The following is a 27,927-nucleotide window of genomic DNA, read 5'->3' as shown; positions in this document are numbered from 1 at the left end:
TATTTGGATGAATGTCTGATTCCTTAGGATGTCCCCAAGAGAGTAATTGCTGGGTCTTAGGGTAAGTCCGTGTCTATCCTTGTGAGAGTTCTCTAGAGTGCTCTTCACAGGGGTTGGACCAATTTACATTCCCACCAGCAGTGCAGGAGACGTCTCATACCACTCCACTCCCTTTCCCCCCATCCCTACCGCTGTGTCTTCAGCATTTGTTTTTACTATTGTTTCTGATGTATGGCATTCTCACAGGAATATAGAAACTCTTAACAAAAGAGATCTATGCACAACTGTGTTCAAAGTAACACTATAATAGTCAATATTGGTAAACAACCCAAGTGTCCAACAATAGATAAGTGATTAAATAAGTTGTGGTACATATACACAATGGAATATTACAGGCTATAAGAAATGAAGAAATTTTCTCTTTGTTACAACTAGGATGGTACTAGAAGGGAATCATTTTCAGTAAAGTAAGCTAGATGGGAAAGAACAAATTCTGGATGATTGTACTCATAGTAGAGATTTAAGAAGCAAAAATACACTTCAATGGACTGTAGTCTATTATAGTAGATACAGGGACTCAGATGGGACAAGGGAGGGGCACTAATGGGTAGATGGTAACTAAATCCCTATAGTAGGATAGGATGATGATTTTGTAGAAATGCACTTTTCTCCCTCTCTCCATTGTTATCAGTCATTCCTATCAGGAACAACACAACAGACCCCTTTGTGGGCCTCCATAGGACCTTGCCCTCAGCTGGGATTAACAATGGTAGAGAATGTTCCATCCTTGAAAGGAGGCTGGACAATATACTCTATGCTACACCTGAGGAAGATGGAACCTGATATTGGGGCAGCTTGGAACGTTCCTACTTATGACCACAGAATGTGAGCTCAGATCTACAGGGATGCAGAGATCACATAGGCTCCTAATCTGAATATGGATCACATCAATTTGATGGGGTTTACAGTCAACAATATTTATACCCCTTTCCCTTATTAGGGAGCTACTCTCTTCCCTGATCTAGCTTTCTGGTCCTTCTGCCAGCCATGACATCACCTCCCCAGACAATAATTAGGATCCACTTGCATATCAGATTTCAGGCTCAGGCAAAAACAAAACAAAACAAACAAACAAACAAACAAAAAAACACTAGTATAGCCACAGGCCCTTTGGAATATAGCTAAAATATGCCTACTAGCTATCTATAATATGGAGGACCCCCCAGCTCTTCCTCTGCACTATTCCAGCCTTTAGAAGCTCATGACTGGTCAACAATTTGTCTGGCTTTGTATGTTAACTCTATTTTCAACCACCAGGTTCCAGATGCTAGTATGATGCCAACCAGACTTCCCTGGACAAACAACCCCACCAATGTGTCCTGAAGCCCCACTTCCCCAGAGCCCTTCCTCACTAGGGAAAGAGAGAGACAGGCTGGGAGTATGGATCGACCTGTCAACGCCCATGTTCAGCAGGGAAGCAATTACAGAAGCCAGATCTTCCACCTTCTGCATCCCACAATGACCTTGGGTACATACTCCCAGCGAGTTAAAGAATAGGAAACCTATCAGGGGGAGGGAATGGGATACAGAATTCTGGTGGTAGGAATTGTGTGAAGTTGTACCCCTCTTATTCTATGGTTTAGTAAATGTTTCCTTTTTGTAAATAAAAAATTAAATATAAAAGAGAGATGTACCCTTCTGACAACAGTTCTATAAATCAATATTTCCTTAATAAAGCAGTATTGAAACTGAAAAAGAAAGTAAACACTAAATTAATAGGACATATGTTTCCCTATCTTTATAGTTGCACCATTTTCACAGTAGTTAAAATAGGAAATCACCCTAAATGCCCATCAACAGGTAATTAGTAAAGAAGATACCAGATATATAATCAATAGTATATACCTCTGCAATACAAAAAAAAAAAAAAAAAAGATGAGATTTTATCATTTAGGACAAAATGTATGAAGTTGGAGATTATTAGGCTAAATGAATAAAAAAATAAGGGTAAACTACTGGATAGTCTCATAACTAAAAATAGAACTTGCAGAAAATATTTAAACTCTGATAATTATAGCCATTATTGAAAGGAAGTGAATGGTTGGTTCTCTTTGATTTTGTGGGACAGGAACTTTGTTGGTTAACGGAATGAGTGATAGACATATAATACATAGATGTGACTATATACCTAAAATCGGATAATACTATGTATCAATACAAAATTTAAAAAGATTTGAGAATATTATTTCTATTTAGTTGCCATCTATATCTACCTACCTACATAAGACACTAGCTCAATCTTTCAGAAATAAATTTACATACTTTTTACTGACATAAACATTATACTCAATAAACTGTGATGTATAATTTGATATACTTTAGTAAATTTATACATTCATCTAACCACTACTTTAATCAAGACATGTCCTATTTCCATCATTGTGGAAAGTATGTTCCTGTTCTTTCAGGTAAATCCCATTCCTTGTAAGAATCACTGTTCCTTATGGGGTGGTAAAAAATATTTTCTAAATGGCCTTTTTCTAAACCTGGCCTCTCTTATTCAACATGTCTTTGAGGTTTACCCCTGTGGCTATGTACAGTAATATTCTTTCTCATTTTTATTACTATGTAGTGTTCCATTGCTGGTCTTCTCTGAAAATCAGGGGTAGACAATGAAAACACCCTAAGCTGGAAGAAAGATTCTAAACCAGTAAAACTGTAAATTAACATACACTTTGAGATATATTCAGTTTAACCAAAATACTGGCTTCAATGTGATGGTGGGCATCAGTTTTTACTTCCTATCTCCATGCATATAAAGAAGGTGAGGATGCAAGATGCCATCTCTGTATATTTTCTAGTCTTCACAGTGAGAGTGAAGATGTTGCATAGGTTTGTGTGTCATCCAGCTACTGTTAAGTAAATCTCTGACTAGAAAGATATCTGGGAACTTGATTATCAATGAGAATCTGAATCTGACTTTTAAATCCTAAAATTTTCTTTTGATTCTTTTTATATTTTGCATGTCTTTACTGAGATTGTCCATTTTTTTCATGTTTTTCTCTAAGTTCTTAAAACGCATTTATAAGAAATGATATAAGGGGGCCGGGGGGTGATGCACCGGGTTAAGCATACATAGTACAAAACACAACCACTTATTCAAGGATCCTAGTTGAAGCCCCTGGCTCCCTACCTGCAGGGGGGTCACTTCACAAGTGAAGCAGGTCTAAAGGTATCTATCATTCTCTCTCTCCCTCTCATTCTTCCCCTCCTCTCTCAATTTCTCTTTGTCCTATCCAAAAAATTGAAAAAATGGCCATAGGAGCAGTGGATTCTAGTGCAGGCACAGAGCCCCAGCAATAACCCTGGAGGAAAAAAAAAAAAAAAGAAGCGATGCCAAATGGCTAAATGAGATAAACCAAAAAGAGAAAGATGAACACTGGCTGATCTCACTCATATGAAGAACTTAAGAAATAAGGACAGAAAGATAAAACACAAAGTAAAACTTAGACTGGTTTTGGAATATTGCACCAAAGCAAAGAACTCTGGGAAAGGAGGGCTGGGAGGAGGCAGAGAAGGGAAGACTTTGGAGTTCCGGAGCACAACGGTAGAAAAGGACTTTAAGTTGGGGTTGACAGTGATTTGCAAAAACTTATCACTTTTTCTGCCACCAGGTTCCAGATGCTGTCATGATGCCAACGGGATTTCCCTGGACAGACTATGCCACCAATGTGTCCTGGAGCTCTGCTCCCTCAGAGCTCTGCCCCAGAAGGGAAAGAGAGACAGGCTAGGAATATGGATCGACCTGTCAAAGCCCATGTTCAGCAGGGAAGCAATTACAGAAGCCAGATCTTCCACTTTCTGCACCCCATAATGGCCCTGGATCCATACTCCCAGAGGGCTAAAGAATAGGAAAGCTATCAGGGGAGGGGATGGGATAAGGAGCTTTGGTGGTGGGAATTGTACCCTTCTGTTTCCATTTTATAAATAAATAAAGTAAAAAAAAAAAAAGAAATTGTACCCTCTGTCAACAATTGTACCGTAAATCATTAACCCCACAATAAAATTATGAAAAGAAAAAAAAAACATGTATGGAGAAGACAAGGGTAGCAGCAGGTTAAGCACACAGTAGTGCAAAGCTCAGGAACCTGGGTAGGGATCTGGTTCCACCTGGCTCCCCACCTTCAGGGGAGTTGATTCAGGGGTGGTAAAGCAGGTCTGCAGGTGCCTTTCTCTCCCCCTCTCTGTCTTCCCCATTTCTTTCCATTTCTCTCTGTCTTATCCAACAACACTAAAAAAAAAAAAAAGGCAACACAAGAGGAAAAAAAGCAAGTTAAAAAGAAGAATAAGAAGACAAGGATTATAAAAGAGTCAATTCCAACTTCTGATTCATCTTGGAATCTTTCAGATAACTAATTTCATTTTTCTTTGTTGAGTCACATTTTCCTACTTCTTTTTTTTTTAAGTTTATTTGTAAAATAAGTTTGGAGTATTGCATCAAAGTAAAAATCTCTGGGTGGAGGGTGAGGGTAATTTTCAGCTTCATGGGGGTGGGGGGGTGACACACAGGTGGCAGAATTGGTGTTAACATACACTCCTATTTTCCCACTTCTTACCTGAAAATCAACGAGTCTAGAGTATGTTGCTTTCCTTTAAAAACCACTGAGATTTACTTTTGGCAGGTAGTCAGATCAGCAACAGAACTGTTTAAGCCTCTTGTGCTTGGTTTTATATTTTGCTAGGGTGTTCTATTTGAAAATTTTCCTTCGTTTGAGGATGAAGACCCTATATTGCAGTCTTTCTGTGGTGTTAAGTGCCAAATGTGCTACAGGATTTCTCAATCCTGGTAAAGACTGAATCTTATCTCTGATACTATAAATGTGAGATACTGCTATTGAACTTACATTTTGATAACAGCCATTCCTCACTGCCTTTCAAAATCTCACTACACACGTGTCTACTTCTTAGTGGGAGAACACAGGTCCAAGAAGGATGACAGAGGACCTAGTGGTGGTTGTATTGTTATATGGGAAACTGGGGAATGTTATGCATGTTCAAACTATTTTACTTACTGTTGAATGTAAAACATTAATTCCCCAATAAAAAAAAATTAAAGAAAGGGAAAAAAAAAAAGGGAAAACAATGAACTTCCACACTAATCTCTGGGCACTCACCCACTGTGTTTTCTGCCCCAGAAATTCTATAATGTTCAGCAGACACAAACTCTAATCTCTGCCTCCTAACCTCAGCAAAACCATACTTTGTGTTCCACATACCTGTATAAGTCTAGTAAATCAAGTTTTAGGTTTTTTTAAAGCTTTTCTTTTTTTAAATTTTTTTTTATCTTTATTTATTTATTGGATAGAGACAGCCAGACACTGAGAGGAGGGGAGACAGAGAGGGAGAGAGATAGACACCTGCAGACCTGCTTCACCACTCATAAAGCTTTCTCCCTGCAGGTAGGGACTGGGGGTTCGAACCCAGGTCCTTGTGCACTGTAATATGTGCGCTCAACCAGGTGCACCACCACCCAGCCCCCTCAAGTTTTAGTTTTTAAAGTAATTTTAAAAATTAGTGACTTAACAGTGGTTTACAAAATCAAAATTAAGAGATTTCACAGTAGAGGTTTACTCAAAAGAAATTTTATCTTTTTCAGTTTGTGAATGAGATTACATAGTTTGTTTCCCTTTCCTCTTATTCAGAACTACACATACATATACATATATATTGTATCCTGCCACTTTTCTGAACTTAATGATAGTTTTTACTAGTTTTTTGAGGGAGTCTTAGGGTTTTCTATGTATATTATCAAGTGATTTGCAAATAGCTTAACTTCTTCCTTTCCAATTTTAATTCCTTTAATACCTCTTTGATTGCTCTGGCAAGGATGCCCAAGACTATGCTGAACAGTGGATATTGTGTCTAGTTCCAGGTATTAGGGAAAAAGCTTTTAGTTTTCACCACTGAGTATGACATTGACTACTTATATATGTTCTTTATTTTTAAAATATACTTTGCTTTATTTTGATGAGAGATATAGATAGATAGCCAGACTGACCAACTGACAAGAGCACCGCTTTGGTTTATAGTATTGCTGAGGATTGAACCTGTACAAGTCTAGTAAATCAGTCTTTTTAGTTTTAAAATTAATTAAAAAAATTAGTGACTTAACACTGCTTTACAAAATTAAGAGATTTCACTGTTGAGGTTTATTCAAAGGAATTTTGTCTTTTTCAGTTTGACTGTGAATGGGATTGTATACTTTGTTTCCCTTTCCTCTGATTCAGAACTACTTGATTATATATATTATCCTGCCACTTTTATGAACTTAATGATAGTTTCTACTAGTTTTAGGGTGGCATGGGATACTAGGGCTATAGAAGAACTGTCTAGAAACCTGCTGCCGTGAGACTGCAAATGGGAACAAGCCACTCATTTAGTTGGGGAATATACGAGTTGTGATTTCTGGAAGGAGATGCTCACTCTTCCCACTCTCCGGTTGGTTCTGAATTTAGGTGCTGTGTTCTTTGTCTCCATTCTAATTCCAGTGCAGAGTTCTTTGTTTCTGTTCCCTTTGAGGTACAGCAGTTTTCAAGAACTTCATGGGTTGGCATCTGCCTTAAGGGAGGGGGTTACACCTTACAGCTACCTCTCTCTCACTTTCCTGTGCTGTGTGAGCAGGTTTGTATGGCCCTGGAATTCAAGAGTAGGTAGAAGGTACACTTTTCCTCTAGTGTAGGTAAGGATACCTTCCCTGTGAGAGTTCCAACAGGAATGTTTTTCCCACATTGTTTTCAACTGGAAGGTCACAAATTCTCCTAAACAAACTTTTTGTTTATCTTACTATTGTAAATACTGAGAATCTGTTGTTTTCATCTGAGTTGGTAAATAATACTTTCCTCATTCAGTTATTTGTAGCTCCTCTTCTGTCTTTTATTGAATTCCATTCAATAATTCTTGTAAGGCAGAAATGTAAACTTGACTTTTGTACATCTGAGGAGGTCTCTATTTCTCCCACAGATTTTATTGATAATCTGGCAGACTAATGTATTTATGGTTGGTAGTTGTCATTCCATCTCTACTGGCTTCCCAGGTTTCTGCTGAGAAGTTTGATGAGAACCTGATCATGTTGCCTTTGTCACTTTCTGTTGGTATGCTTCTAGTTCTGCTTCTGGGATCCCTTATGTTACATTGCTTGTGGTCTATTTACATGGTCATTCTGTTACATTGGTTTGGTCTCACTCCCCCTGCCTGTGGGAGATTTTGGTTTAGTCCTTGCCTTTTCGCACTTCTTGCTTCTCCCCTCTCCCTATCCTATTACTTCCTTGGTTCCTGATGCTGCCGACGGAGGAGAGAGAGGCAGGACAGAATTGTGTGGTGATTAGATTAGTTTTTTGAACCGTTCGCTGGTGAAAAAAGAAATATTGCTTCTCCGCTCAGCCGTGTGTCCCTGGTCTGTCTCCCGCTGCGAAGCTAGCCCGGCATACTGGCGGTGAACTTTGACTGACAACTTTCTTCTTCTGCCTAGCAACCTGCAATGCTTTGTGTTGTTGTTGGCATTTATTTTGCTGTTGCCAGATCTTCATGTCTTCATTGCTCTGGGCTTACTTTTTCAGGGAGAGAGAGAGAGAGAGAGAGGCACTACAAGATTGAAGTTTTCTCCAATTTGGTAGGGATCAGGCTAGAACATACACGGCAAAGCAAGTGTACCACCGAGGTGAGTTATCTTGCTGGTCTTGTCCCGGACTTTGATAATCTAGCAATGATATGTCTTGGCGTCATTTTTAGTTTAAAAAACTGAATGTTTTCTATACTTGCTGAACATTTAAATCTTAGCCATTCTCTAGATTTGGAAATTTTCCAGCTATTATTGCCTGCATATGTTCTTTGTTCCCCTTTCTCTTTTATTTCTGCAATTCCCATTACCTTTTAATTTTTTTTTATTTCTAATGTAGTTTGATATTTTTCAGTGTTGTTTCTTTTTTCCAACCCCCCCCTCTTATATTTTAGAGATAATGGTTATTTTATCCTCTAATCCTGAAATTCTTTTCTCTGCATAGTCAAGTCTACTTCCAAGGCTTTCCAGTTGAGCCTGCATTTCATTCAAAGTATCCATCACACCCTGTAACTGTTTGGTTCTTTTTTTTCTTCAAAGTTTTAAACTCTTTGGCAAATTTTTCTTGATTCCTTTACCACTTTGTTTTGATCTTAAACCTCCTTCTGTATGTTGAGTTACTGTGATTTCTTAAGTGTCTTACTGATATATTTCCTGAATTATTTATATGAGTGCATCTTTGTAGATTTGTACCATGGCTCACTTTTTGTAATAATTTCTCTACTATCAGCATTGTTGGAAATTTTTTTGTTTATACATTTAGCTGGACTTCTATTCTTGATCAGGCACTCTAAAGGCTGGATTTCTTCTTTGATTATGAGTTGTTTGGGGGGGTAGTGGAAGAGTGTTGAAGGAGTAAAATGACAATATAGCAACTAGCATCACTGTAATGCCTGGGTCCAGAGAAAGTATTTCAGCCTATAACCTGCCCTCTTCATATCCTTCAGTACAAAGATAAATTTCTTTGAATATTGGACAGGGCAAAGATTCACTTCCCCAGCCTGTGTACCTTCACTGGGGCAGTTCTATACTATGGGGAAGGTGACATCATTAGAATGTCTCTTTATAATTCAGCCACCTGCTTTGACTGGCTTTCCTCCCTGCCACAAAGGTGAGTCCTTGTGTTTAGCATTTCGGTTCCCCTGGTATGCTTCAGAGGTGAGATCTTACATGCTTACAATTTCTTCTTTCCTGAGCCTATTATTCATTTTGACAAGATATCTCTAGTGGCTGATGTGTCTCCACCCTGAAATACTTATCCCATCACCTATTTTCAGCTGATATTTAATCCAGAAATCCCAGCTGTGTTCTGGTATATTTCATTGTAATATTGGTTTCATTAAGGGAGCTAATTTGTGGGTGACTATTCAATGATGGCTCTATCTCCAGAAATCTGTAAACCAGTCCTGTGTATTGATATCTTTTTTCTTATTGAGCATAGTTAATAATTGTTCATCTATACAAATCTTAACTATATAGTCTTTTTTATTTCTATTTCATTTATTTATGCTCTTATTTTTATTATTTCCCTCCTATTGACTTTAGATTGTTGTTCCTTGTTGCGATAATTTAGACTTATAATAGAAGGATGAATATGGGATGATCTTAATCACAGGCAGAAGTTGAAAAACAATATCAGAAGAGAAAACACTAAGCAGAACTTGGAATGAAGTTAGTATATTGCACTAAAGTAAAATACTCTGGGGTGGGGGCGGGGAAGAGTACAGGTCCTGGAACATGATGGCAGAGGACCTAGTGGGGGTTGTATTGTTATGTGGAAAACTAGGAAATGTTATACATGTACAAACTACTGTATTTACTGTTGATTATAAAACATTAATCCCCAATAAAGAAAAAATTAATTGTAAATTAAAAAATAATTTAGACATAATTCATAGATTTACTGATAAATTTATAATTTGTTGCTATAATTTTAGATTGAGTTCTTTGCTAATAAGAGTCTATATTAGTATAAAAATAGCTGCCTTTTCTTTTGCCCAGTTTTATAACTGTACTAATGTGATACAGCAGTTGAGTATCAGTCATGCCATTGTAACCACAGAAGAAATTAAACATATGTTTTTTTCACATTCTTCCTCATTTCCTACACTAAATGTTTTCTTACAGACTGACTTTTGTTTTGAGTATGCTGCCTGTGTTTTATTTTGTTTATTATTTAGAGTGTATTTATAGTACTGTTTTCAGGTAGCACTCTATATACACTGTAAAAAACATACAGCATAATATTAGCAAACATTTATTTAATAATTGATTTCTTGAATTTTTCTCCTCCTAAAAACATCAACTATGACTTTGATGATAAATTTACCTTCATAATTGGAAGAAGGTCTTCTACTTTGTGTACTTTTTCCAGAGCTTCTCTAACTTCCATCATTCCCTTTGGATTATTAGCTCTTAAAAAAGAGGGAGAAAGAGATAATACTTATATTAATACAGATGTTATAACTATGTTGTTACCTTTCATTAAGTAGATAATGGGTAGTTCAATAATCAAAATGGCGGATCATAACAAAATCTTCATAATAACATGGTTTAATTCTAGAATTTCAGGTTTCAGATAGGAATTAAGAAAATAGCTAGCAGCAGCCAATCTAAATGGTGAAATAGGAAAAAACAGAATGGATTAATGCTGGTGTTTGTATATACATATATGGGATGGATTTCATCAAAAATATTTGCTTCTCTTATTGTATCTGAAATTAGAGGCAAATGCATTTTCCTTATATAGTTGTACAGATGGAAATCTGCTAGCTTTACAAAAATGCCAATGTTATATTTACTTGGTGATAATTATCCAGAGTTCATTTCTTTCCTAGTGTCCTGTTTGCTGTTATATTTATATCATACTGTCTTTCAGGTGAGGGAGACAATGAATATTAAGGCTAAATTCTTAGTAAAAGAATTCAAAGAAGACTCTTGCTTTCTAGAATAGAGACAATAAGTCACCCATTGTGTGCTAAATTTAAAAATCTCAGTTGATGTTTACAGATATTATGTGGTATTTGAAAGAAACTTTTGTCATACCAAGTAATATAAAAAATTATAAACTTAGTTTATAATTTTTATGGGCTTAGTTTTAAAATTTTATAACTATAATGTAAAACACATGAAATCTATTTATTATTATAAAATAAAATTAAATGATTACCCATGATAAACAAGAATTCTATCCTTAATAAAATGGAGAATTTTCTCAAAATATTCCAGGTATCTCATGTTAATTACTTGACCTCTGTAAGAAAAAAACAGAATTTCTTTACAAAAAAGGTTATGTTCCAATTAGCATTTCAAAGATCATTAAAAAGAATAATAAGATGGCTCTGAGGATAACATAGAACAAAAAAGTTGGGGAAATTCACTAGTTTGTGACCAATGATGAAAAACAAAAAACCCTTTTAGCAAGATTGTTAGCTTCTAGACCAGAATCTGCCAGTAAAGGCACTAAAGTCAGTTTCAAAGATCCCAAAGTAAGAAGAAAATCCTCTAGCATATAAATGAGGGCCAGACTTTTATGTCAACTTTATATTATGGATCCCTTCACATTTCGGCACTATGCCATTCTCTTTTGCTTCTTACTATAGTAGTAACTGCTAATAGTTCTTGCAGTCTAATTGACTTGCAATTTCTATCTACTCCACCCTTTCTAAATATTTTTTTTCTTTTTATTTATTTAATTCCTCCCCTTTGTTGCCCTTGTTGTTTATCACCATCGTTGCTGTTCTTGTTGTTACTGCTGTTATTGTTGTTGGGTAGGACAGAGAGAAATCGAGAGAGGAGGGAAAGACAGAGAGTGGGAGAGAAAGATAGACACCTGCAGACCTGCTTCACCACCTGTGAGAGCCAGGGGTTTGAACCAGATCCTTACGCAGGTCCTTGCACTTTGTGCCGCCTGCACTTAACCCACTGCACCACCGACCAGCTCCCATATTATTTTCTTTTTTTAAATTAATTAATTTATTTATTCCCTTTTGTTGCCCTTGTTTTATTATTGTTATTACTGATGTCATCATTGTTGGATAGGACAGAGAGAAATGGAGAGGGGAGGGGAAGATAGGAAGAGAAAGACAGATACCTGCAGACCTGCTTCACCGTCTGTGAAGCAACTCCCCTGCAAGTGGAGAGCAGGGGGATCAAACTGGGATCCTTATGCCGGTCCTTGCACTTTGTGCCATGTGCGCTTAACCCTCTGTGCTACCAACTCCCCTATATTATTTTCTTTAAATATCTTTTTTTTGTCTTGTTACTTGGTTCACTAGGATAGTTATGCACTTGAGTTGGCAACTGACCAGCCTTCCTGAAACTCCACACTCTGCCCCATTTCTAACTGACCATCAGTGCTCCTTATTATCCTTTCTTAATATCTATCTCTTCCTTTCCAATTCACTCCCACAAAGTTTTTCATATATTAATACTTATTTATCTGAATTATTCAATTTCCTAAATATGCTCATTGCTTCCAAAACGACTGATCATCAAACTTAATTCTTTCACCTACTGTCAAACTGATTATCCACATGTATAAATTTATTCCCTTCAGTGCTTACAATGCCTGTAAAGTACAACATTACCTTCAAAAAAGTTAAAAAGCCTTAGCATAAATTTAAGTTGATTTATATTCTGGACTCTGTCTAGCCAAGATTCCTGATACTGTCCTATTTGAAAACTAAGCATCAACTGTACTGAAAGTCCTAAATTCCTGATCAGGCCTATCTTGTTTGTGGGTTCACACCTCATTCACCTATCTCTGTTTTTCATCTCCCTACGTGGCACATGTATCATCTGAAGACTGCACTGAGTAACACCTTCTTTTGTATCTCTGACATTCTATAATATCACCACATTACTCTTAACACATAAAAAATTTTTTAAAATTTAAAAATTAAAAAAAAATTAAATTAAAAATTAACTAAAAAAAAATTAACTAATCTTCTTCACTATAGGATTTTTAATGTCAGAGACTACATTTTTACATCACCATCATACAAAATAATAGGATGACAGTGAATTTCAATTAAAGTTAGCAGGAACTCAACAACAACACATTATTTATAAATGTAAACTATCTCAGTCCTATGGAAAACAATATAGAAGTCTGTCAAAAAATTACAAATAGAACTGCCATATGATTCAGTAACTCCACTCCTTGGTATCTCTGTGAAAAATATAAATATACCAATACAAAAACATACATACATACCTCTCTTTATTTCTATAATATGGAAACAACCCAGTTTCATAGAGGACAGAAACAGAGGCTTCTGCAGTTCCATAGTCACTGAAATAACTAGAGAAGTCAATGTAAGACAACCCCACATCTCATCAAACCATAGCTGAGACTTTAGTCACAGATGAGTGTAGGAACATGTGTCCAATGGACAGTAGTAAAAGGAAGAGAAATTCTCAGTATAGAATAAGCCCAACATATTGGCAGCAGGAGCCATCTGGGAAGCAATACAGAGGAGCACAGCGCTGGCAGCTGGAAAGCAGGGAATCTCTGGTCTCTTAACACATGACCTCAGGGGCATCAGGACACTGAACACAAGGTTTTACCAGTGTGGCATCAAACTAAAAAGCTTCTATACACAGAATGAAAACTCCACAAGAATAAACAAAGGAGCCAGGAGAAGGATAATACTGGATGATCTCATTTAACTGTGAGATGTTGATGAAGGCTGTTCCCATAGGTGTAAGGCAGAATCTCAGTGTAGTTTTAATTTGCATTTTCTCTAATGATGAGTGAAATGCATCATTCCTTCATGTCATTTCTTTAAAAAACTGTTCAGCTCATTTATTCACTTATTAATTTTTTTTATTTTCTTGAACAGTATGATATTTTTATAGATGTGTGATGACAGTATGCAGTTTGTCAAATGTGTGTGTCTTCAAAGGGATATATAGATCCCTATGCTCATAGATGCACTATTTGCAATAGCCAAGAAGTGGAAGCAACTTAAATGTCCACTTTGTAGACTTTGTAGAATATATACTCCATATTATTACTAATTTGTAATATTAAAAAGAGACGACTATGTCTTCCTGGACAAAATGGATGGAACTACAGGTGGTTGTGCCTACTCAAGTAAGAGTTGAAAGACAACTGTAGCATGGTTTCACTCATATGTGTAATCTAGAGAATCAGAAACACAGAAACTTGTGAAAGCAAACCAGCAAACAAAACAAAACAGAAGAAGTAGTCAAACTGTCTCTAAAACTCTGTGAGGACTATATGGTTATTGTTGGGAGGGTGAGAGAACAGAATTTTGGTGGCAGGTATGTTGGAAAACTATATCCTATAATCTTATCATGTTGCAAACCATTATTAAATAACCAATATAATTTTAAGAACTAATACAAATACACTAACATAAAAATATACATGCACACTATGCTCATTTCAGAACCATTTACAATAGCCAAGATATAGAACCAGTCTATGCTCAGCGGCATATGAGTGGGTATATATACAGTGGAATACTAGTTAGCTATGAGAAAAGATGAAATACCTTTGCCCTTTGCAAGGGTGAAAAAGGAGAGGTAGTGCTGCTGCCTGGTGGCCATTGTCGGAGGCACGCTCTTTTTCTTTGCTTCAACTCCTTATTTTTTGCCTTGATAAGTAATTTTAATTGGACATCATTTACAACAATTTGGGAGCTTGTCCAGGATGACCTTGAGGTCAGGAATGAGTTGGGTAAGTCCTGGCTAGAGGAGGCATGCTTTGCCCCAGTTTAGGCTGACCTGGAGTAGGACAGACCCTTCCTCCCTGGCTCCTTCAAGGGACCCAAGACAAAGAATTTGGCTGCGGGGGAAAAGGCCTGTTGAATTGGAACAAAGGATACTACAAAAACCAGCTGACTGTGCACTTGTTAAGAAAAGAGGAGTCTCTAGCCCAGCTATCTCCACTAGAACTCAGTCTACCCATCATGAAGACTGTTAACCACTCCTGCCTCTCTAGGAGAGGAGAGATTATCTCAAGGTGATGAGTTTACTGACCAGTTGGAAAATACCTTTGACATTACAAGCAGCATCTCTAACTTCCATGTGCCTTGAGCTGATGTCTGATGTTACTACAGAGACAGGGGTCTCCTGGTACTATTGCCTCCCAAATAGACAGGTACCTGTGCTTTGGTCCAATTGGCCACACCATTTACCCCAACATTTCAGTCACTACGACAGATAGTCATAGCCATCAGGAAAGAGAGAACACTAAACATGATTCCCTTGGCCTGTATATCTACCTTGGCAATGTAAAATACCTAGAGAAGTTACTAGTGAGTTTAAGGCAAAAAAAAATCATATGAGGACTCCATCAATGTGTCCTGGAACTCCACTTCCCCAGAGACCCACCCTACTAGGGAAAGAGAGAGGCAGACTGGGAGTATGGACCAGTCAACGTCCATGTTCAGCGGGGAAGCAATTACAGAAGCCAGACCTTCTGCCTTCTGCAACCCACAACGACCCTGGGTCCATGCTCCCAGAGGGATAGAGAATGGGAAAGCTATCAGGGGAGGGGATGGAATATGGAGATTGGGTGGTGGGAATTGTGTGGAGTTGTACCCCTACTACCCTATGGTTTTGTTAATTTATCCTTTCTTAAATAAAAAATAAACCAAAAAAAATCATGATAGATAGAGTTCTTGTTATTCTAGTGATCCACCAAAGAGAAAATGTAGATTAAATAAATTACATTTATTATAATAAAATTATAAATTATACTAGAGATAGTGACAAAAGTGTCAAATCAAACACTACTAGCTACATGACATAGAGAAACAAGGTAGTATTAAATAAAAGTGGTGTAATGTTTAAAAGACAGTGCTGTACTTTTATTCTTAACAATACCACATCTAATGACACTATTACTAAGGACCTGAGGACAAATATTCTTAGATAACAAATGCTAATTAGTTTGAAGAGAAGAGTAAATAAAAAAGGAGGATTGTGAGAGATGATTAGGTCTTCTCTTTAAAAGAACAATGAATAGAACAACCTTTTAGTACAAAAATACTTTTTATCCTGAGGCTCCAAAGTCTCAGGTTCAATTCTCCCATACCACCACAAGCCAAAGCTGAAAAGTGTTTTGGTTAAAAAAATATTTTATAAATTGTTATCTATGACCACCTGTGGCCAGTAGTTTTGTATTCTTTAGGTCAGCTCCTTGCAGTACTTGCTAATCCTTCAGCAGAGACCCTTAAATTCTCTTCTTCCTTTCCTTATTTAGGCAACAGAGAGATTGTGATCTCTGAAGCCCAGCCCAGGGGTGGAGAAGACAGTTCTGCCTCAGGTATAAGAGATGGGAAAAGGTTGAGGGGGGTATGCTGCTGCCTCATGGCCACTGTTGGTGTACACCCTTTTGCAAAAGAATAAATGCCTTGCTTCAACTCCTTAAAAGAAAAAGAAAAAAATGAAAGAAAGAAAGAAAGGAAGAAAGGAAAAGGCGGGGGCATGTATTGAATAAAATAAACCAGGAGGACAACACTGGATACCATTTAACTATAAGATAAAAGAAATAAAGTCAAATGAAAATCAGTCTTTAGATTCTAATCACAAAACAAACAACAACAAAAAAACTCTGTTAACCTGACAGCTTACTGATAAGAACTACTAGTCTAAAACCTTTGTCCCTAAAGAGAAAGAGCCTTCCCCCAACATAAGAAATTTCAGGGATTATCAGTAGACTATGATAAATGCAATGCTCTCCATGTAATTGCTTTCTATGATGCTTTTTGACTCTTTTAAGACTGGTATCATAGACCAGGGCCCATGAGATAGAGTCAATGTGCACATGTATACATATGTTAGAGGAAAATATATACTTAAAAATAAAATTGCACAACAGTTTGCAGTGACTCAGTAAGTGCAGCCTGTAGAGAGACCCAAAAAAGACACCATAAAGTACTTATTCAAATATTTTCTACTTAGACCTAGATAGATAACCTCCGGACTTCCCATTTCACTTCCCTCTATCACTCTAAGGCTAACCTTGTCAGATAAAGTAAGGACTACAAAAGCTGGATAAGGGCAAGAGACTGGCACACTTTAATGATGGCTCTTGTGGTCACTACCAGGTCACCCCATCATCTGGGGCCCTAGTCAGAGAATCCTTGGATTCTCACAAAAATATGATGCGCCTAGACCTCTAACAAATTCCTCTCTTCACTATCATTGATCATCTCCATCAGGAGCAACATAGTGGACACTTTTGTGAGCCTCTACAGGATCTTGCCCTAAATGTAGGTGAACATTGGCAGGGTCTGCCCCACTCTCCAAAGGGAGGTTAAGTCAACATATTCTGCCACTCGATTGGAAGACTGGTCCTGAATTGGGTGCAGCCAAGAATATTCCTAGCTGTAGTCTTGGAATGAGAGCTCAGATCTACAGGGATGCAGAGGATACATAGGCTCTGTGCTGAACATAAGCCCCAGATCAGAACAATGGGGCCTATAATTAATGGCACTTATATGCTTTTCCCATATTGGGAGCTACTCTCTTCCCCAATCCAGCTTTCTAGTCCTATCTCCAACTCTTACACCATCTTCCCAGACAATACCTTTACCCCATATACAAGTTAGCTGTCAGGCTCAGGCAAAAATTAGAAAAGTCATGGAGCCCTTAGAATATACCTAAAATATATGGACACCTAATTTTTTGAGAAGAGGGCCCAAACTATTAAATGGAGTGAGGGGGGTCTCTTCAATAAATGGTGCTGAGAAAACAGGGTTGAAACATGCAGAAGAATGAAACTTAACCACTTTAACTCACCAGTAACAGAAGTCAACTCCAAATGTATCACGGATCTGGATATTAGACCAAAAATGATCAAATACTTGGAGAAAAACACTGGTGGAACACTCTCCCATCTAAACCTCAAGGGAATCTTTGATGCTACAAACCCAATTGCAAGAAAGACTAAGTCAAAAACAAATCAATGGGACTACATCAAATTGAAAAGCTTCTTCACAGCAAAAGAAACCATCACCCAAAGAGACCCTTCACACAATGGGATAAGATCTTTACATGTCATACATCAGACAAGAGGCTAATAACCAAAATATATAAAGAACTCACCAAACTCAGCATCAAAAAAACAAATGACCCAGTCCAAAAGTGGGGAGAGGATATGAACAGAATATTCACTACAGAAGAAACATAAAAATGACAGATATGAAAAATTACTCCAGGTCACTGATTGTCAGAGAAATGCAAATAAAGACAACAATGAGATACCATCTCACACCTATGAAAATGTCATACATCAAAAATTACAGCAGCAACAAATGCTGGAGAGGTTGTGGGGAGGTTGGGAGTATGGATTAAACTGCTAGTGCCCATGTCCAGTGGAGAAGCAATTACAGAACTAGATCTTCTACCTTTTCACCCCATAATGATCCTGGGTCCATGCTTCCAGAGGGATAAAGAATAGGAAAGCTTCTAATGGAAGGAATGAGATCTGGAACTCTGGTGGTGGGAATTTGTGGAATTGTACCCCTCTTATCCTATGGTCTTGAATCAATAACAACAATAATAATACTGATATCTTAGGCAAACATCTGAGAGTCTATCCTTCAGCTGAGGTCTACACTGAGAAAGAAGCCTAGAAATAAAGCAGAGCATGTACTGCATTTCTTCCTGTAATGGAACTAGCTGAAATGAATCCAGAGGGAAACCCATAAAAGGGAGATAACCAATGTATTTCTTTGAGAAAATAAGTCAGTTAGAAAAGTAGCAATGACAGTTTGTGATTTCTATGTTCCTATGAAAATGGGAAAAAGGCACAGAAGGTTTGTACCTGATTAGATTGATGTGGTTGTTGAAACCTCTGCTAAGACTTCGTGCTGGCATCTGATCTAACCATAGCACTGGCTGGTCTGGGTCAGCAATCCTATGAAACAGAGCTTGTTAAGATGAAAAACTATAAAATATATTGGTATGTTTAAAAGCACTAAAAATAAAACACTACCAACTTCACAAAAGTGGAGATAAAGCAACTGTTCAATTCATTATATCTAAAAATATGAAACAACAGCCTATATATTCCAAACTGATGTTCCAGTAAGACTAACTATGAAGTTAATAAAGGTTACTTTCCTCCTTCCCTCCATCCCTTCCTTCTTTCTTGAGGAACCAGGGCATCACACATACACATACACAACTTCACCAATCCTAGGCCACTTTTTCATTCAGCTAAGAAGGCAGAAAAAGAGACACACAGAAAGAGATGGAGAGACTATATAGCACCAGGATTCCTCTGTGCTATATAACTATGCCTCGTCCCCTGTGATGCCTGGGATAAAACCTGGGCTGTGAAATGGTGAGACACAGACTCTATTCAGTGAGCTATCTGTTTGTACTATTTTTCTCAAGAAAATGTACATCAATGGTTCTTTCTGTAAACTATAGCTGGTTAACCAGGCACTTACTCCAAGTACAAAGGGCCTGTCTATACACTAAAGTTCATTCAAAGGCACCCAAATTAATGATATTCTCTTTTATAGGGATTGTTTTTTGTAAAACATAAAAATGTTTTTGGAAACATGGTAACAATCAATTCCTATTTCATCAATATTCATTAAGTAAATTTTTAAAAATAATGATTTTATTTCATGCTTGAGACTCTGAGGTTTCAGGTGCAATCCTCAGCACCATCATAAGCTAGAGCTGATCAGTGATCTGCTTTCTCACTTTTAATAAAATAAATAAATACTAAAAAACAAACAAAAATTATGTAATTTTCACATATTTTAGAGAGGAAAAGTAATTTATAAAACCTTTTGTTAATAAATAAAATTGAATTCCGAACTTATAACTAAAGAGACTTACATTATTTTACAACAAAATTTCTAACTTATTTACTTTTAATTAATTTATTTAATGTTAATTACCGCCTCCACTTTACTGCGATGTCAAACATGTCTCTCCACTGCATCAGTCGTGTTTTACCATTCATTCGAACCTTTGAGTTGGTCCATGTACGCTGTACAGCTTGCATGACTTCTAATGCAGCTAACCCCATAGCTGAATGAAAGAAATATTGAGGAAACAAAATCTATAAGTATACCTTAAAGAGACTGATTTTTATCTACTTTACAGAGAATCAGTGATAATTTTAAAATCATATAAAGTGAGGATGAGGTGCATCTGGCCCATGTGCTATATAATCATCTGATCTGGCGCTGCCAAAGCAACCACAGATAGGGACTCAAAATTCAATAAATCTAGGAGCTTTTTCCATTGCAGTATTACTTTCTTTCTTTTTTCTTTTCTTTTCTTTTTTTTTTTTTTTGGCCACCAGGGTTAAGCTGGGACTCAATATCTGCACTATGAATCCACTGCTCCTGGTGGCCATTTGGCCATTTTTTCCTTTCTTATTTATTTATTTTTTAATTTTTATTTGACAAAGCAGAGAGAAATTTGAGATGGGAAGGGGAGGTAGAGAGGGAGAGAAAAACATTTGTAGCACTGCTTTACCACTTATGAAGTTCCCCCCACCTCCCTCAGATGGGGAATGGAGACTTGAACCAGGTTCAAGACTTGTGGAATGGCAAATACGTGTGCTCAACTGGGTGTGCCACTACCTAAATCACAAACACTAATTTTTAAGTTGATAAGTTTTATGGCCCACAAATTATGTTATAAATATCCAAATAGCCCATTGCTGAAAACAGTCCCCCAACCATGAATCACAAATATTAGTAATTTTAAAAAATGACATTTATAATCATGATGGTCTTACTAAACTAAAATTTATTAGAGAAGAATAAAGACACTCCCAAACTCTGTCTCCTACAGAAGCAACTAGAGGTTCAAATTCTCTCATTCCTACAGTAACAAAATAGACTATGAATCAGCTATCTCATTTACAGTATGACTTAAGACCTATGTTCTGAAGCAACAGCACAGAAGTCTAATTATTTTCCAACTTAGTATGAATGAATCTACAGATTTCTGTTTTAATTACATGAATATTTTGAGTAAACACAACAGACAGAATTTATTTATTTATTTAATTGCCACCAGGGTTATTGCTGGGGTTCTATGTTAACACTACAAATCTACTGCTCCCAGTGGCCATCCCTCTCTCTTTCCTTTCTAGTTTTTTATTTGATAGGATAGAGAAATTGAGAGGGTGTGGGGAGGGAGAGGAAGTGAGAAAGATAGACACCTGCAGTCCTATTTCATTGCTCATAAAATGTCCCACCTGCAGATGGGGAGCAGGGGCTGGAACCTGGTCCCTGTGCATGGTAACACTCAACCAAGTGTGCCAATAAACAACAGTGTTTTTAAAGCATATGAGTTAACACTCTTTGATCATATGTAAAAAATATTCTCATTTTCAAAATACCTCTGTGTATTCTCTTGTTTGGCAGAAAACCAGGAGTTTCATACTGCATTAGTGATCCCAAACGATCAGCTACACAGATCAGCTCTTGTATCTCAGGTTTATAACTCTCAAAATTCTGATGCAACACATCTCTGAAAGAAACATTATACACATCACAAAACATCTACTAATCCAATTGCACCCAAAAAACAATCAGCTCTTCCACTGGCAAACTAATGAAGAACAGTATAACCACTGATTCTTTACTTCATTGCTCTTTGCCAACCATAATTACTACCAAATGCTTGTTATTAACACTGATTAGCAATGACTGCTCTTAACTTTGCAATTCAGAAGGTTTGTAAATTTTTTACTGGTTTTGTAAATTTATTGGTTTGTAAATTTCTCCTGAGTAGTCAGTCATCTGTGGTGTAACAACAGGGACATATTCTGAGAAATGTGGTCTCTAGCACTTTAATTGCTGTGGGAATGTCATAGAGGAAACTTATATAAAGCTAGATGTCCTAGCCTACTACAACATATATGATATAATATAATATAATGCAATATAATATAGCATAGTATAGTATAATATAATTAATATACTATACTATACTATAAGTTGTGAGGAAAATGGACTCAAGGCCTTCCTGAGTCAGACTATCAGGCTTACTTGCCTGGGAAACCAGGTGCCTGGGTAGATAACCAGTAAACATGTCCTTGTGGCCCTGGGGCCATGCCTGGCACTCTGCATGTCAGTAGTTAGCCTTTTGGCAAGAGGCTACTTTTGTTCTCCTCTTGTATATATAACGGGACAGAGAGAAGCCCTTAGAGAACTGGGGAGGAACACATGAGGAAATGGGTAGAGGTTTGGGTGAGAGGGGTGCTGCTGCAACTGAGATAAAGGGACACTGATGTAGGCAGCAACTGCTACTGCTGCCCCAGGGAACTGACTAGAGCTGCTGACCCAGAGAGCTGCTACTCTGATGAGAAGCCCCTGCAGCTGAGGCCTAAGAGGCTGCCTGGAGAGCTGCAAATGTGAGCAAGAGCTAGCCCCTGAGAACTGCCCTGAGGAAGGGAGACAAGCTGAGCTCAGTAGTACCTAAGTGAGCTATGCTGAAGGGACTGAGAAGAGGGGAGCTAAGCTGAGATGGCTCCCCACCAGAACAAATATCTGCCTCTGCACTTCTCATTGGTGCCTCCCAGACTTCATAAAGATTATCCACTTAGGCTACACTAAATTTATTAATAATCTTTCTCAGGGCTGAGCCATGGTACATTCAGTTGAACAATATTACAACCTACAAGGACCCAAGTTCAAGCTCCTAGTCCCCACCAGTAGGCAGAAGGCTTCATGAGCAGTGAAACAATGCTTCAGGTGTCCCTATCTCCCCCTTTCCTTAGGCTTCTCTCTATCTCTATCCAATAAATTAAAAAAACAAAGAATGGGAGTCGGGCGGTGGCGCAGTGGGTTAAGCGCACGTGGCGCAAAGCGCAGGGACCGGCGTAAGGATCCCGGTTCGAGCCCCCGGCTCCCCACCAGCAGGGGCGTCGCTTCACGGGCGGTGAAACAGGTCTGCAGGTGTCTATCTTTCTCTCCCCTCACTCTCTGTCTTCCCCTCCTCTCTCCATTTCTCTCTGTCCTACCCAACAACAAAGCAACGTCAACAATGGCAATAATAACCGCAACGAGGCTGCAACAACTAGGGCAACAAAAAGGGGGAAAAATGGCCTCCAGGAGCAGTGGATTCATGGTGCAGGCACCGAGCCCAGCAATAACCCTGGAGGGAAAAAAAAAAAAAAAAAACAAAGAATATCTTTCTCTTTTTTCCTCTTTCTTTGATTTTGATAGAAACAGAAAAAAACAGAGAAGAGTGAGAAAAAGAGAAATACCTGCAGCACTGCCTGTGAAGCTTAACTTCATGCAAGTGGGGACTAGAGCCTTGAATCTGGCTCACTGCACATGGCAATGTGTATGCTCTATCAGGTGCAACCACTGTCAGGCCCCTAAATATTTCTCTTTTTTCAGTAGTGCATTATTATTCAGTAATAATTTAAGTTACTGAAATGTTTTACTTTATTTATTTATTTTCCTCCAGGGTTATTGCTGGGCTCAGTGCCTGCACCATGAACCCACCGCTCCTGGAGGCCATTTTTCCCCCTTTGTTGCCCTTGTTGTTGTAGCCTCGTTGTGGTTATTATTATTGCCATTGTTGATGTTGTTCATTGTTGGATAGGACAGAGAGAAATGGAGAGAGGAGGGGAAGACAGAGGGGAAGAGAAAGATAAACACCTGCAGACCTGCTTCACTGCCTGTGAAGCGACTCCCCTGCAGGTGGGGAGCCAGGGGCTCTAATTGGGATCCTTACACTGGTCCTTGCATTTTGTGCCACATGTGCTTAACCCACTGCGCCACTGCCCGACCCCCTGAAATGTTTTACTTTATAATCTCTTTAAATTTATTAATTTTGACTTTATACAAAAATATCATTTTCATATTACTATTCCATTTTTTAATCTAATTTAAACTTTTGTTTTATATGGTTTTGAAAAACCAAAGACATAAAATATATGTTAATTATCTCTACACAGTGTCATAATCAATACTAGTGAGTATATGTTTATATGGATTTTATGCTTTAAAGAAAATTTTGTTGAGTGCATAATTCCAAGTTGAAAGATGTTTTATTGGCTGGGGAGACAACCAAGACTTTCAGGCCTGAGGCTCTGCACACCCAGGTTCAATCCCCTGCCCCACCATAAGCCAGAGCTGAGCAGTGTTTTGGTCTTTCTCTCTATCTCTTTCTCCCTCTCTCATTAAAAATAAAAGTCTTTTTTTTAAAAAAAAAAAAAAAAAAGATGTTTTCTTTTATCATACTGAAGTTATTATTCCATTATCTTCTAGTTGCCATTGTTGGTAAGTATATATTCAACCCAATTATTTACCCTAAATAGGTAATACAGAATTTCTGTTTTTAAGATTTTCTTCCTCATCTTAGGTGTTACCAACAATGTGTCTAAATATAGATATTTTTTCATTTGTTCTGCTTTAAAAAAATGTATATTTATGTGTTTTCTTATTTCTCGAAAATTCTTAGTAACAGTATCTTTAAAAATTACCTCTCCTCCATTATTTCCTAGTGATATTTTAATTATACATATGCAAAATCCTCATACATCTTCTATATCTTTTTCATGTTTTCTATTCCTTGATTCTCCACGCTCCACTCTGAACAGTTCCTAATGCTCTGTCTCTCATTTCTACAGTGTTCTCTCATCCACATCTAGTCTGCTATTTAGTATATATATATAGAACTCTTCATTTTAATTAATATTATTTTTATCCCTAAAACTTTCAGGTGTTTTCCATCTTTCTAGCTGTCTACTATTTTGTGGGACTATGTGAAAGCTTGGTAGAGCTTAGCGGAGCTCTCCCATCCTTGGATGGAGGTCTGGAAAGACACCCCACTTGTTAGCCTCTCTCCTCATAGAGATGAGCCAAGAGGGAAAAAGTCTCCAAGACTAAGCTTGCCTTGTTAGCCTTCCAGGCTCACAGAAAACCTGCATACCTCTTGCACTTAGTTTCTCCCTGCTGGCAGGCCACATGGCTGCTTGCTTTAAGGTTCATTCACAAAGGAGAAACACACTCCATCTTACACTCCAACATCAGACAGTGAAGCCTCAAAACACTATTTCCTTATTTCCTTTGATATCTATGATTTACATCAAGCCTTGTTTATCTTCTCTCTATCTCACCCTAATGGTTTAACCCCTATGCTTCTCTCAAATGCCTTTAGATAATTAACCTGTTTGCATCATGGAGAATAATTATCTTGACCTTTATGTATTGCATCAATTCTTGTTGTACCAGCCCCCTACCATAGGGGCAAGCTGACCTTTAAGAAACCTGTAATTTCTGAAATATTTGAAAAATGTTCTTTGTTTAACTTTCTCTATATATACCCAAGCCCACCCCTGAATAAATCGAGCATTCATATCAGAATTCTCCCCGAGTCTCTTTCTTTATCACACAGTCTCTTGAGCTGGTGACTGGGCCTTGGTAAGCTTACCAAGGAGTCACTCCACGTGAGCCCCAGCACGATTTGTTTATTTTATTTTGCCACTAGGAACATTGTTGGGTTTCAATGCCCACACAACTCTACTTTTCCTGAAGTCCATCACACCCCCCACCTTTTTATTTTTGATAGACGGTAAGGAAGGGGGGGAGGAGGAAGAGAAAGACAAAAGGAGAGATAACTTGCAGCACTGATTGAGCATTTAAGTGTCTCCCACACAAGTGGGGATGGGAGCTTGAACTTGGGTCTTCGCACAGGATAATGAGCACACCCTACCTGGTAAACCTGGCCCCTAGTCATTTTTTTTACCATCTATTGTTTACTCATGTTTTATTTTTTAATTTCTTCAAATAATTTTTAATTTTTTAAAATTTCTTCAATCTGTTGGGGCTATTTTGGAGTTTTTATTATACAATCCCACTCTCTAAAGTCCCTGACAGTCTAAGTCTGCAAACCCCTTCTGCCTATGTTTCAAGTACTCCATTGAAGAAGCCATTAGATGCATTTACTCCACAAGGCTCTTCCTTTTAAATATGCTTACTTAATTTTTTCCTTTTTATTTGTTTACTAGATAGTGACAGAGAGAAATTGAGAGGGGTGGGGGAGACAGAGAGGGAGAGAGACAGAGAGACACCTGCAGCCCTGCTTCACCACTCGTGAAGCTTTCCCCCTGCAGGTGGGGACTGGGGGCTTGAACTGTGATGTGTGCACTCAACCAGGTACACCACCACCTGGCCCCATGCTTACTTATACCAGATTGAATTTTGTACATTTCTTCTTTTTAAATCTTTTATTAAAGATTGTAAGATAAAAGGGGTATAACTCCATCGAAGGCTGAACGTTAATGACTTCTCTTAACGGTTAAGGCACTGTTAGATGCCCAGGATTATTGTCTATTCTAGGTCTACTTGTTTTTAGACATTGAACCAGAAGCAGAGAGAAACTGAAAGACAATAGCACTGAAGTTACCTTCAATGAAGTGGTGGTCAGGCTTTATGCTGGGTTACACACATAGCAAAGCAGCATGCTATCCAAGTGAGCTATTTTATCAATCCTAGACCTAATTGCTTTTTTTCAGCATAGTCTCTTGCATAATTCTCCAACAGCATAGTTCAAAACTTTCAATATGGTAGTTGGGTGGTAGCACAGTGGGTTAAGCGCATGTAGTGCAAAGTGCAAGGACTGGCATAAGGATCCCGGTTCGAGCCCCCGGCTCCCCACCTGTAGGGGAGTTGCTTCACAAGTGGTGAAGCAGGTCTACAGGTGTCTATCTTTCTCTCTCCCCTCTCTGTCTTCCCCTCCTCTCTCCATTTCTCTCTGTCCTATCCAAAAATAATGACATCAATAATAACTACAACAATAAAAAACGACAACTAAAGGGAATAAATAAATATTAAAAAATTTAAAAAAACTTTCAATATAAGTAATTTGTATTAACAATAACATAGTAAAAATTATGCATATTACAGACCATCAGTCAATAAGTGCATTTAAAGTTTGAAGATGGCCTAAAGTTATCAAAGTCAGTCTAGATGGAAAGATATCTCTTTCAAGGTACCTGACAAAGTAAAGAAAATATCTGTAGACATATAAAAATTTAAAAAAATAATCAGAATTATGAACAGAAAGCTATTCAATGGCCAATACATATCATGAAGAACTTATAGCTCAGTTTTGAAAGAAAGAAAAACAAAAGCATTTACCTTATGTGGGGTTGCAACCCTGGCTGCTCTTCATACTCTTCTATGAGGAAAGGCAGATTTTTAGCCCAGTGGTCTTTAAAGCTACCAGGAAGATCTACATCAATATTATATTCTGTAAGGGGAGTATCTAGATGTGCATGAAGATACCGAGAATACTCTGTGGACAAGAAATGAGATCTGATATACCTAAACACTACTAAAGAAAATTTTTGTTAGCTGACATTTAGTACTTTATAACAATCTATCACTTAATTATGAAAATTCTAAATAAGACCCCCAAATTTAGTAAATCTCCATAAATATATGTTAATCACTATCAACTACCAATGACCAAACAACGATCAAATTCAAGTCAGTAAATCTGGGTCTATGTTGACTAATTTCTTCATTTTCAAAAAAAATTTATTAGTGATAATACTGATTTACAACATTATAAGACAGTAGGGGTATAAAACCATATCATTCCTATCAGAGTTCTCATGTTGAATAGATTTTAACGACCTTTTCATGAAAAATACCAAGATAACACTTCTTCTTTGCGAGCGTTTAAGAATCCAAGTTCAGTGTCAGAGTCTGTGACAACTGATAAGTGGACTTGCTATGCATATGATTTCATCACTGGAGTGGTCAACCTCTACTTATTCCCATAGAGAAAGTACAGAAAGAAAACAGGACATGAAGCACCCCCTCTAAAATTTCCCAAGTATAAGTACTATGAAGCCAGGAAAAAGGAGGGAGGTATAATGTAAATTAAAGAGTTGTGCAATCCAGTAGGATACTGAGTATTTAAAAACATCATTTATGATAACGAGAAACATAGTTATAAGTTCTATTTGATTTTAATTAATTTAAACGTAAGCACTGATATTTTATTTAATTATTAGAAATCTTTAGTATTTGGTGAAATAACTTTCTTGATTCTATAATGAACCTATTACTATTTTTTTAATTTCTTTATTGGAGGATTAATGTTTTACATTCTACAGTAAATACAACAGTTTGTACATGCATAACATTTCGCAGTTTTCCACATAACAATACAACCCCACTAGGTCCTCTGTCATCCTTTTCTTTTTCCTTATTGTTATTGCTGAGGCTCAGTGCCTGAACCAAGAATCCACTGCTCCTGGAGGCTATAGTTTTTTTTTTTCCTTTTGTTGCTTTTGTTGTTTTTTATGGTTGTTGTAGTTATTA

At 37.5% G+C, this 27,927-nt stretch overlaps 1 protein-coding gene across 10 annotated transcripts in view; it reads right to left on the bottom strand.

Annotated features, from left to right (window-relative positions):
* Nucleotides 1-27,927, bottom strand: part of TTC13 (tetratricopeptide repeat domain 13) — a 202,629-nt gene that overhangs the window by 46,339 nt on the left and 128,363 nt on the right. For 9 of the 10 annotated variants that reach the window (XM_060192005.1, XM_060192007.1, XM_060192006.1 and 6 more), the window contains 6 exons: nucleotides 26,734-26,890; nucleotides 20,976-21,106; nucleotides 19,516-19,648; nucleotides 18,423-18,515; nucleotides 10,785-10,868; nucleotides 9,945-10,029 (listed from right to left, as the gene is read on the bottom strand). In XM_060192005.1, the coding sequence (XP_060047988.1) occupies nucleotides 9,945-10,029; nucleotides 10,785-10,868; nucleotides 18,423-18,515; nucleotides 19,516-19,648; nucleotides 20,976-21,106; nucleotides 26,734-26,890 (683 nt within the window). The remainder of the gene's footprint in view (nucleotides 1-9,944; nucleotides 10,030-10,784; nucleotides 10,869-18,422; nucleotides 18,516-19,515; nucleotides 19,649-20,975; nucleotides 21,107-26,733; nucleotides 26,891-27,927) is intronic. The other variant, XM_060192009.1, reaches the window with a different exon arrangement.

This window comes from Erinaceus europaeus, chromosome 6, assembly GCF_950295315.1.
Source record: "Erinaceus europaeus chromosome 6, mEriEur2.1, whole genome shotgun sequence".
NCBI lineage: Eukaryota > Metazoa > Chordata > Mammalia > Eulipotyphla > Erinaceidae > Erinaceus > Erinaceus europaeus.
This window is presented reverse-complemented; position numbering and strand designations above follow the sequence as displayed.